Source organism: Esox lucius, chromosome 21 (genome assembly GCF_011004845.1).
Source record: "Esox lucius isolate fEsoLuc1 chromosome 21, fEsoLuc1.pri, whole genome shotgun sequence".
Lineage (NCBI taxonomy): Eukaryota > Metazoa > Chordata > Actinopteri > Esociformes > Esocidae > Esox > Esox lucius.
In genome coordinates, this window is record NC_047589.1 from 23,883,115 (window position 1) to 23,896,152 (window position 13,038).

A 13,038-nucleotide genomic window follows, 5' to 3' on the forward strand; every position below is an offset into this window, starting at 1 on the left:
ATGTTGCTCATGAACCTCAGTTGTTTTTTTACAGGCTACCCAGCCACATCTGTGAGTTGGTAAAGACTATTCACCACGTTAGAATAAAAGGTTTCATTAGCCTACAATATTGCAGAATTTGATACAGCTTTAATCTTTTTTACACAAGAACCATTCGCCCAAGAAGACTAAAAGATCAAGAGAAAGTCAGGCACACATCTTTTGTGTAATCTGTATTTTTCGTCTGCCATGCATCATCGTGTCACCAGAATAAGTTCCTTGATAATTATTGAAAACCATCAAAATCAGCCAGCTGATGATGTTCACTACATCTCATTAAATTTGTAGCCAAATACAATTCCATGCTTTTCTTCGTGGAGGACCACGTTAACCAACAATGACTTCAATATGATGGCTATGCTCTCAATACTTGCATATAAAGGCTTTCCACAGCCATTTCTAACATGATTCTCTGTATGATTCACGATCACAAAAAGATTGCATCATGTCAAACACACATTTTGTATTGATAAAATACATCTCCTGATTACTGTACTGTTTATCATTTTACTCCATCAAATTGAATTACTCTTTCCTTTCCCTGCCAACCACATGACAAGATCTGTTTTTGCCATCTTGTCAAGCCATTGACCACGCCAGTGACCAGGTGCTGGTAATAAAGCAGAAGCGGGACTGGGCAATTCATTGAAACTTCTAGACAATGACTGCTCATTTCAGCTTCTACATAGCCACTAGAGTAGATGAACTGAACTAAAACACAGCAAATGGTATGTTGGATGTTGATAAAACACACACACACACTCATTTAATAATTCACAGGACAGCAACCTCTGCAAATCTACAGACCAATGCTTTCTGAGTGTACTCATTGGTACATTTCACTTGTGTAATAAATCCACAGGTTTCTTTTCTCCATGATGTATTGAAACCATTTTAGTGCCCAACAATAAAACTTCTCCAGAACATCAAGCTCTCTGTTGCTGTGAGCGGTTACTACAATCCATCTTAGAATCAAAGGCAAACTTACACACAACGCATCTCTTAACTTGAATTCTCCCTCCATTGCGGACTGCGAATCGCAAGTTTAACGGACTACACTACTCAAAGAGCGCTTGGAATGAGTCCCGGCGTGCAGTGTACTTAACCTTATTAACATTGTAAAGCCCTCCTACTGTAATAAAACAAGGGTTTCTTTGTCACTCCACAAACAAAAGGACTAAATTCTTTGGCAGTCCACAACATAAACCAGTACCAAAATAACCTCACGGTTAACTGAACGGGACAATCACCAGATCCAGAAACTGTCACGGACAGCGTCAACCACAGCACCGGGACCCACCCGGAAAAATATATTAGGCTGCAAATTGGTGGTATTCCAGACTCAAAGGGGAAAATAAGTCTGCATAAAGAAGCCTGCACCTTATTTCCCTTGTCCATCCCAGGCCCATAGAGCAGCATTCCTCCTCAATATAATGTATTCATTGCCATTTTTATTCATCACACTGTACTTGTGTGGGTGTCAACTTACGTGATTCTATTTTATCATTTGTGCCATGTTTGATTAAGAAAGTAAAGAAAAAAAAACATGATTTGTCATTTGAAGTAACATCTTTGTTGTTTTTGAAATGTCTGCAAACGGAAGTGGCAAATTCACTGCTAAACACTGTTCTCAACTCATCTGGCATGGTCGGCCTTGCGCTCAACAGAGTCCCCATTTCATGTTTATCTAAAATCTAAGTTCAACCTTGATGCCCGAGCCAGACTCTATCTGGCTATACACACTCTTCAAACTGAAATAATACCGGCCAAGACACAACAACTTCAATCAGACCATTCTGCTGAAGGCAACAGGAGATCCAGGGAATGGCTTAAATTTTACACTTAGGTTTTTCCCTAAACTCTACACATCCAAATGTCATACCCTGATAATGACATGCCATGATCACCTATGATAAAATGTTGTTTTACAATTAATGTGTAGATTGAGACAAAATGTGTTCTTATCTCTTTTTTCTTATTCTGCACATTAATTCCAGGCAAGCAGTTAGAGTAATTTGTTTCTACAAATCAATAAATCACAGATTTCAATCTGCCTGGCCATGGTTGTAAATAAAAATGTGTTCTTAACTGACCTGCCCCGTTAAATAAAAAAATAATAAATGTATGTTAATGTCTCTGATTTAGCTAGCGGGCTAGTTTTGAACTTCAGCTCCTGGGATCAAATGGCACTTACACCTGTCCCTGTACAACAAGATTTACCATCTGCTGGTTTACATGCAGAAAAGAATAACATGTTCTAAAAACAATTGTAAATATTAAATTGCACCATTGGATCAAACTACTACACCAAATATAGCCAAATGTATTTCAGGCAAGTAACGAATAGAACCTTGTCACAAACATATATAATAGGACTTTGATTTCACTTCTCAAACACTTCCCAATCACCATTACGTCTTTGCATGTCCAGTCTACAGTCAAAAAGTAGTTTTACCTTCTACTCCCAAAGTGCAGAACCACCAGCAAAATCCCATCTAATGTGCAACTAGTTCTGGAACACGGAGTTGTCTTATCTACATGCAGGCGAAGTAGAATGAAAACAAGTGCAAAAAAACTTCCCCCAAGATAGGACTTATTGAACCGGTCTTCCTTCAGCCTTGAAAAGCAGTCTTGGAAAAATCCTACATTTTCAGATAGATAGAAAAAAAATTGTCCTTAATGATGCCAATCTGCCTGATCTCTAAAAATCTAAAATTAAATGAAGCCACCTAAATAGCAGCTTTTCCACTCTTAAGTGTAAGGCTAGCCTTAGTGTTTCCTAATGAGGACTTGGCAATGCTGTAATGAGATAGTCAACAAAAGTGGTGCCTCAAGCGCTTTTAAATCCTATTTAACCTCAGGCCAGTCCTCGAGAGAAGACATGCTGGACAGGCAAGGCCAGAGGGGCTGGTGTAGCACTGCCCTCGCCTGCAAAGGAGAGAGAGATAGAGAGATATGATAAAGAGAAAGAGAGAGAGAGAATGGAGGTCAGTGGGGCTTAGTTGTAAGGCGGCTGTCATCCTTCTGTAGGGAATACATATTAGAAACTTCCTCATTCCTCAACAGACCTCACTACTCCACTAGCCATGCATCAACTCTGCACAAGTCAACTTTAGTTCCTCCTAAGCATTCTGAATTCTCTTATCCTACTCCATTTTTCCTACTTTAAATGTAGCTAATGTTTATATGACTATTCTAATGTCTTCCTCAGTGGGTAGGGGACAATCTGCAAGTTAACCTAAACTAGCTAGCATTGTTAGCTATGTTTAAAGAGCTGGCATTTGCCATCAGATTGGCAGGCAAAATAGAAAAAGTTACCAATACTTAACCTTAACTCATTTAGCTATTCAAAACTAAACCCCAAAATTTATTATTAAAAAAATATATATAAAAATGTCCTTTAGACAAAGTGATATACCAGCCACTTGCTACAGAATGATTCAAAATCCATCCGCAACAGCAATTATATTTCTGGTGACCTTTTCAGATAAGAGTTAAAGGGGAGATAAATATTCATGAAATTACACAGAAAGAGTAAGATGCAAAAATACAAATCTGATTGTAATGATATAAGTGGGTCAAATCATATGAGCTCCATTCAAAGGAATAAAAAAAAATAAAAATAAAACAAATGGTCCCATCAAATATACACCCTTTTGAAAGCATTTTGAGAAATTAAATATACCAGTTTATTCTTAAATAATAAAATCATTTTTATATTTAAAATGGTTTTGCATGCCTTCATAGCTGAGCTTTGGGTAATTACATTTCTCCAGAGAAATCCCTCAGATTTTAACGAAAACACAGGTGGGATGAGAGCATTGTTATTGTTAAAATTAAGGATCCTAACTACACATGAGCCTTCATAAACCAACTATGGGATTTTTATGAATGCTTATGAAATCATACATAAACAAGAGAATACAATTTGTGACAAATTTGGCACATCACAAGATCTTTATAAAATATGAATCTACTTATTATTTGTGAAACTATTCAGGAATCATGATAACTTTACAGATGATTTCATGAAATGTTAATGGATGATATTAAATTAGTTGAATACTTTTGCCTTAGGATTTGTTAAATGAAAAACCCATTGCAGTTCCCATTATGTCCGGACACTGCAATTAATGATGTGATCTTACATATGAAACGAAAACAAATCACTTTAGATGCATTCCATCATTGGCTTTTTAATATTCCATGGCTCTCTGCTATTGAGATTCAGCAGAACCCTTTCATTTGCCAGTCTAAATGAGTCATGCTTTGGTAAAGAGCCTCTTTCTTTAAATGCTAAATCACTTGCCAATATGGAAGACATTGGTAAGAGGAAACTGTGCTCTGGCCAAAGCATTTTGTCCGTCAATTCCAAAAACAGCAATGTTTGTTTATGGTGGGTAATAGCTATTAACAATTTCACATTTAAAAGACACAGGCCACTGTTCTTATTTTCAGTGGTGTTCAACATTAGATAAAAAGTGCAAATGTCTTAAGGTGACAAAGAAAATGTCTGTTTTGCCAAGGGAGCATTGTTGTCATAATCACAGCTACAACACCGGTCACCCATACTTTTTGTTCCCAAACAACACGGAAACACAGTGCGTAGGAGGTAGGTCTCACAAATTCAATGGGAAACAAAGATAATGACCTCGATGTTGACTGAAGAAACACTGCATAGCAAAGAGGTAAACATACAATTACAATACCTCTCAAGAGTATTTGTCCCTCTTGAATTTATTGTGTTACAATGAGAAATCAAAATGCATTTACAAACGATTTTTTGCCACTGATCAACACAAAAAAAGTCAATAATGTAAAAAAGAAAATCTACAAATTGTTAAATGATAAAAGAATTTGAAACTAATAATTGATTTGGGAAGTTATCATGCCTATGACAAACCTGAATGTGCTGTGGCACAAACTATTGTCTTCAGAAGTCATGTAATTAGTTAAATTCAGTTGACTGGTGTGTAATTATGGTGTTTCAAAGAATATGTAAAAATAATTAGGAAAAATTGCTGTGTCTAGATATCCAAATCTCATAGAGACTTATACAAATTTACTCATGGTTGTAACTTCTGCAGAAAGTGCATCTACCAAATATTGACTAAAGGGGATGAATACTTTTTGTATACTTTTATATTTGTAATTACTTTACTTTAACAATTTGCCCATTCTATTTTTAACTTTGACCTAATGGACTATTTTTATTGGATTAAATCCATTTTGATTTCATGTTGTCACAATAAAATGTTGAAACATTGAAAACAGTGAATACTGTATCTCATTGTAATTGTATTCTCCACATAACCTGTTAATGACAACTCAGTTGTAATGTGTTATAACCCCTCTGGAATCAAACACTAACCCCACTTGCCAGTCAAAGATATTGAACGGCATAGTGTGAATACTTAAAACTAAATCTATTTTACGGACAATCAGAAAATTGTAGCATTTGTTGAAAGCAAAACTATTCAACACTTACTGACAACAATTCTATGACAAACACATGTGGAGGTATCCACTATACAATGATGACTATCTCAGCACATTTACACTACACATATAGTCCAATGTAATCACTTAAAATCTTGATAATGTCTCACCACTTCACTCTATGACGTATTATTTGTCTATGAATTGACATAATAACAAAAATAAAAGTACATATGCAATCATTACTCTCCCAAATGACATGAAATTACATGGGAATCTTGGTCAAGAACAAATAGTGCATTCCAATTGGATAGGACTATCTCTGTTGGGAGTTTATTTCTGATCCTTCAAAGAAAGCATAAATGGCACAACTTGACCTAGAACATAACCTTGGCAACATTAAAACATACAATCTTATGTACAATGATTTCAAAAGGCCATAATAGTCCAATCCATAGTTCACAACATCCATAATACACTTTTGTAAAAGCTCATCCTGTAAACACATTCCCTTACCATTCATGGGCTCAATGAATATCATTGCCTATCAATTGATTTTCAGAAATAGCTTGCCGGGTTTTTTTTCTAATACTGTCAAGAGTATGCTTTAGGAGATAGAAAGTCATCTGAATAATCTTTCACCTGTAACATTATATCATATCATGAAGTTTTGCAACTGTAGATTTGAAAAATATGGAGCTGGTGAGTCATATTTGTTAACTTGTTCCTTTGTAAGCGGCTGATAAGGACAAAGGGCATCACAAAATTCATTTCAAAGAACTTTGGATAAGTTATCTAAGTGCATTCATTAGACTCTTCTCACCTCTTTCACTGCTCCCCTCTACCAAAAATAAGATGAGGTAGTTCGCTGTTACTTCTGTATAGCACCTAATCCCATTAGATTAGCATACAAAACATATTTAAACTGGCATTAATACTATGGACATATATATATGTAAACTTTGCCAGCCATTATGGTTAACCCATATAAGATGTAGCCCAGACTAAGCAAAAGAAAGACCCCCCCCCCCGCCTCATCTACATGCAGTGCCTATAAAAAGTGATAAACGATCCACAAACCTATGCACCCGTTGTTGTTTTTATCATGATTGGTAGGTTTCCCATAATTGATAAGTGTGTATGGCACCATGAAGATGTTCCCTTGGTATCCTAAGCAATTTGGCCTGTATGAAAGGGTGGCAAACCCACCCTGAATCCCATTTGATGTATGCCAAACAATCTATAGCCAGGTGAAGTTATTTTTGGTATTATTAATATATCATTTTTATTACACAACTATCTACTTAAAATAATAAAAGTGGGGAAAAGTAGGTAAGTGGATGAAAATCCTAATTTAAATACATGAAACTCTGAGGGACTGACATGCCATAATGTGAAAGTTCCAGGAGGTGGAGATTTCATACAGGCACTGGGTCCTCACTGGGTCAATAACATTTAACAGAACTGATAAAAACAAGACCATGAATTACAGTATAATTGCAGCAAATAGCCAGTGCAATACACCATGATTTCGTCACCAAATCAAATCAGACCCTCTAGAGGTCAAGGCCATTACTCACTGCAAGAACCTAATCTGATACTTTATTTGGTCGCAAAAGATTCCTTAAATTTTCTTTCGACAAAATAGTTTGTTTCACAACCCTAGTCCACCCACTACACCTTGCAAATACGTAATTTTTTTTTATTTGTACAGTAAAATATTTGCTAACGCAAAGAAAATCAAAAACATCAGTCAACATTACACAATTCCCTGTTGCACACGTAAAATACACATACCTGTTCTTCCCTCATTATCCCAGACATACAGCCACAGCTAGGTCTAATCTCAATTGCACACTGATATTTGGACATTCCTCTATTGCACTTTGCCCCCCCCCTTCTCTGTTTCAAAGGTTTAGTTCCAGGATTATTTTTGTCTATTGCTGTATCGAGGCACAGCCATAAACACTGTGCCAGCCTTTTGTCTGGACACAATAAAACACAAACAAGGTGATTAGTGTTGCCTTGCACCACTGTGGACTCACATGTGTCCATGGGCAGTGTGTGTGTGTCCATGGGCAGTGTGTGTGTTTTTATCCCACATACCTTTGATTTACTGTTGTGTATAATATATAGTATGACTACAAGTAGGGAACATGCATCTACAGTTATGTACACCTGAGGTCCTTTCATTGGAACTAATTTGAATGGAAAAAAATTCCAGCAAAATGAGAATTCCCAGGCCTTCCAGGTTGTGCAATGATCTAATGCTTTCATTCATAGCACCAAGCTGACTGTCACAGACTAGGTTGGATCCTTGACCAGGGGGTAAGAACGCACTCCCGAACAGCCTGACTTCTTTGAGGCAAAGCTACTACGAGGGGTCAGTCAAATTCCACCAGTATGTTGGCCCATTCTGACATGACGGCGTTACAGAGTTGCCCTAGACTGGACGGTGATACAGTCATGCCATGTCCAGCCCATTCCGTCACATCCCAGAGACGCTCCATTGAATGCACTTAAGTAAACTGGGTACTTCAGTAAACTGAACTGAGGGTCATATTGCAGGAAACACTCTGAAGCAATACCTGCTTTGTGACGTTGTGCATTATGCTGCTGGAGGTATCCATGTGATGACAGGTAGTTAAGGGCACAGCCAACAGCCTGTACAGTTAACACAAGGCATCTGCAAAGGCACAGGCTTTCTGAGCAACTGCCCAGTGTTGTTGATAGTATCCCCAATGGAAAAAGGAGGGGCGCGGGAGGGTGATAGGAGAGGGAGGGATGGGTAAAGTTCATTATCGTCTTTCACGAAGTTGTAGTTGAGTAGGTTAGCATAGCACTTCATGACTCTGTGTAATACTTGGTATCAAAACAGTTTTTTAGCTGAGGATTGGAACCCATTGTTGTAGTTTGCTGCAATAGCTTGTCTGTGGAAATCGGTCACAAGTTGTGCGTTCAGGGATGCCATTCTTCACACCACTGTTGTACTATGTCATTGTTAATATTTCTTTGCATGCTTTCGGCCCAACAATTGGCTTGCATAGTTCTTGATAATCTTCTTCAACCTCTTCTAACAACAAGCAGGTTTTGTCTACAGGACTTCTGTTGACGGACGTTTTTGTTTGTTGTGTTATTCTCTGTAAATCTATGTAAATACTGTTGCGCATGAAATATCCAGAATAGTTTATGTAGATTTTGAGACACTAGCCAGTGCACCTGGCAGTAGAAATGATAGCCCATACCCCATGAAAAGACGCTTCCATCACGCTGCTGGACTAAACTACAATTGATTGTGGGACATTTGTATATTGTTTGGTTGACCATTACTTTATTACACTGTATACATTTTCCATCAGTATCAGTGGATTTGGTGGTATAAACAAGACAATCACAAATGTAATAGCAAATCAAAATGTCTTCAGGAAAATATTATTGAATATAAATAAATAAATAAATAAATAATCTCAAAATTCAGATTTGACCCCTAAGGTCACAATGGCCTGATTAATTTCACAAAGATGGGTCTGCCACCTGGTCTACACTTTGATGCATACACTAAATACAATTTTCAGTCGAGCTCTCTCTTCTCAATCCTTCCCTGCTATCCGGTCAAAACAAGCAGATAAGTGCGTGAAAAGAAATTGGGCGATAATTGTCAAGGTCACTAGAGTCTCCAACCAATGAGAGAACATTATCCTCTGTCAATACTTCTGGAATAATAACTGTCCTATTTACCATTCACCCAGAGTGACAGACTGCACATCCAATCAGTGAGAATAACCCTTTCTGTTAAGTGAATCAGTGCAGCCATTTAATGGGTTAATATTGGGATAATATTGGGTGGGGGTGTAATTGTATTGGGTGAGTTTAGATGTATTAGAGGGGAGTGTGTTAATATTTGTGGGGGTATTTTTATTTGGGGCGCAAAATTGGATTTGTGGTTATGTTTCACGTTATTGTGGGAGATTTTGTATTGGGGGCATTTAATCGTATTAGTGGTTGTGTTTTACATTATTGGGGGGAGTATTTGTATTGGGGGCGTGTAATTGTATTTTTGGTTGTATTTTGCACTACCGGGCTACTGCAGTAAGGGAACCATCGGCTAAATGGGGTTGTCGTGGCAGACAGGAAAAAGAAAGTATTCTTCAGTGTTTCAACAGTTTTCCAAAATTGTTCAGGACTTCATAATCCTATGTAAAATAAACTTTATAATCCGACAATGTGTTTATATAGAAGTCTGATTTAGCTTTCCTGACTAGTGTTTTACATAGATTACTCAGTTCTTTTATTGACTTATAATATGTTTTTTTTGCCTTTACCCATGCAGCATTTCTTTTTTTGTAGAACTTAAAATAAATCAGAACTGGAGCATTGGGCAAATATTCCTTCAAATCAAAATTTCTTGGAACCAGTACCTGCAATAGCTAATAAGACATGATCTTATGGAGCGAGCGGAGAACTGCAGCAGGTCATCGATTTTAGGCTATACTTTGTGACCAATTCCTTTATAACACATGGTGAGCTTAGAGATCCACAGGGCATGGCTCTATGTGCGTCACAGAATGTTACATAATGGGAATTTGCTGTCACATTGGCATCACTGATTTGAAGGTTGCATCTCTTTCCAAGGTCTGGGATTTTGCGTAAAATTGCTGACGACAGTGACTTAGCATGCTGTATCTCACAGTAAGTTTGTCTGTGTAACCTGTGTGAAATGGTTAGCTAGAAAAGTTGCACAGTGATGTGACTGACTCTGTGACCTTAAAGTTGTTTTTCGGTTTTGGTTCTCGAGAGCCGCAGCTTTCTGTGGGCCGATGGTAACAGGCCTCACTGGTGAATATTAATGTGTTTAGAGTCAGGGTCCCCTGGTCCGAGCCCAAAGTTGAGAAGGAGAGGTACGTAAATAACACTGTTGAGTTCGTTCGTATAAGCGCATGGATGCATCAGTAAGATAAATGATTGGCTATTAGTATTCACATAATGTGACACATCTGTTTCACTAACCATAATCACCTCTCATAACAGCAGCAGTGGTATAACTACAGCATTGGCATGCGATGCCTTTGGTCTCTTGGACAGATTACTCACAATGACTGCTGATCTCAAACTGAATACAGATTTTGAACACCCTTGCTATATTTGAAGATGAAGCTCAGAAAGATTTACAAATCTCTGAATATACTATTGAGTCATAATGTGTACAAATTCATTATTAGGCTATAAAATGAACAAAGGCTATGCATACTGTAAAATGCACATTAGTAGTTACAGAAACAGATGTGCCTAACACTCTGAATTGTGGAGTTACATACCACCCCTGAACTCAGCCTACAGCCCTATCTATATCTCTCTGCACATGTAAAAAAAAACAGTTGTTAGTCGAAGCACTGAGCCAGAGGACCACATATAAATCCTGCCAGCAATCCTGCTGTAAAGGTCATTGCAGCCAACTGATCAAACAAAAAGCAACATGAACGCATCACAAAAAAATATTATGTGCAGCATGGTTACTGGCTGAGTAAAGCTTTTCCTTAACACAAGTGTATCAGCGAAAACTACCTGGTGTAGTATGCAGTGTGATAAGAATCAAAACGGCAAAGATGTGCTTGGAGATGTACATGTCACAATTTTTGACTAGGTGGCAGGGGCAAAACAATCTGTCTTAAATAATGCTAATATATATACATAAATATATTTGAAATTACTGAGTCAGTAATTTGTTTGCGAATTGCAACTAGAAAATATCCAGCCATTGCTTGCAGATCAAAAACATCGCTAGAGTGGCAGGGTCGTGAAATATTATGGGGAGTAGTGGCCAGTGGAATGCCAGAAGTATGCAGTTGGAACACAAGGTGAGTGTGTTTAACTTGATAAAAGCAAATAAAGGGTTTTGGCCCTCCAGGACCGAAGTTGAATAGCCCTGAGCTAAGAAGCAGCCTTAGCATAGTGCGCGTTGGTTGGCTTATTGCTTTTATTTAAGCCACAGGAATGGGGTGTAGCCCTGTCGCATTCGAAATATTTCACCCACCCCAAAATATGTTCAAATGGTATACAATTTGAAAAAGTAAATTATAGGAAAAATAATTCTACAGTATCCGTCACTGAAGGAAACACGGGGTATCACAACCCCGCCCACTTACTCCACTCAAACGCTACACGCCCAACGAGAATAGAAAAACTGTAGGGTATTTAAATTCGCCCCAAATAGGAATCTAAGTTAACATTTCTGCACTTACGGGCATGTTTAGTCGAAGCATCCTGTTCTTTCTGGGTGTCTTCACGTCTCTCTTCTTGGAGTCATTTGCCGTGCTTCCCATTTTCTTCCTAAATCCGCTTAACAACTGCACACATGTGGGTAACTTTGGTTTCCTCTCGTGCTACAAAGATAGACTGAAAGACAAATGGGCTGATAAAAAAAAGTCACTGGAGAATATCAATTGAATGATTTCTGTAAGGCAGGTATCGATATCCGCATTCACGTTCCTCAAAAACGCCGTGTTTGTGCAATTTATTGTGTGCGGATAAATATATCGGGCTTGACAGAAGTGTTTTGACGCACAGAATGCGATTCACTTGACATAGAATGTAGACAAATCTTCCCATCTGGACGGCATATCAAGCGCACAGATATTTCACACGAAAACTAATTCTGCACGAGTAAATCCAACAAGTAAACAAAGTCGGGAAGTTCGTTTGATAACGTGAACTCAGACTCACGCACAGAAGTAGACCCAGCCTACGTTCCCAGGGACGATTTTATGGATTCAGTGTTCAGTAGATGCAAGTTGGCTACGCATGCACGTTGGCTGGCATCGCTCAGGCTCACCGTAGGACTCATGCCAGGGGATGCGTCAAGGTTTGCAAGCAGCTCGGAGTTTAGGGAGTTCTGTTATAATGCCCCAGGCATAGCCCGGCCGTGCATAATGTATTGCACTGGATTTTAAAGGCGGTCTGTCCGGGTCCCCGCTCGCAGAGAAGTTTAAATTGTCGTGTAGTGAATAGTGTTATATTATTCTGACATTAAACATGTCCTTACGTCTAAGGAAAATGCTTTAGTGACATCCCAATTAAAACCAGCTTTAAAATGTGTTTTTAGATCTAGGCTATAGGAACTATTGCGGTGGACCACGATTCTGTCGTCGCAAACATGACCAAGAATTGCTGATTAAGTTTGGATTTGAGAAAGGGTCCTTCCCTTGTAGCCCGATGTACCCCGGGCAAGATTAATAGTACTCCCGCATTGTCACGTGGCGATGTTTACGTTGTACAGTTTAAGGAAGACTGACGTTTGAACAGTTAACACCAACACAGCCTAGAATTTGCCACATCATATTACATCAGTAGGCTATAGGTTCTGATTATGTTCACTTTAGCAGCACAATTACAATTATTATCATCATAATCACCTATATTAAAATCACAACTTTCCGCTCACAACTTCTCCGATATAGCCACCGTGTGGTCTCAATGGAATACTACACCTGATATTTTATTCTACCCATTTTATACGATTTTAAAATACATGTACCCAGCAAACGATATTATGTAGCAATAATG

At 38.2% G+C, this 13,038-nt stretch overlaps 1 protein-coding gene across 3 annotated transcripts in view; it reads right to left on the reverse strand.

Annotated features, from left to right (window-relative positions):
- The window catches only part of LOC105027313 (5'-AMP-activated protein kinase subunit gamma-2), a 70,517-nt gene extending 58,247 nt beyond the window's left edge, over positions 1-12,270 (reverse strand). The window contains exons 1-2 of one of the 3 annotated variants that reach the window (XM_013139674.4): positions 12,203-12,270; positions 11,718-11,871 (exon numbers count right to left, since the gene is read on the reverse strand). In XM_013139674.4, the coding sequence (XP_012995128.3) occupies positions 11,718-11,798 (81 nt within the window). In that variant the 5' untranslated portion in view covers positions 11,799-11,871; positions 12,203-12,270. Of the gene's footprint in view, positions 1-2,494; positions 2,901-11,717 lie in introns of those variants that run through there. The other 2 variants (XM_013139677.4, XM_013139679.4) reach the window with 2 other exon arrangements.
- Positions 12,271-13,038: the final 768 nt, after the last annotated feature.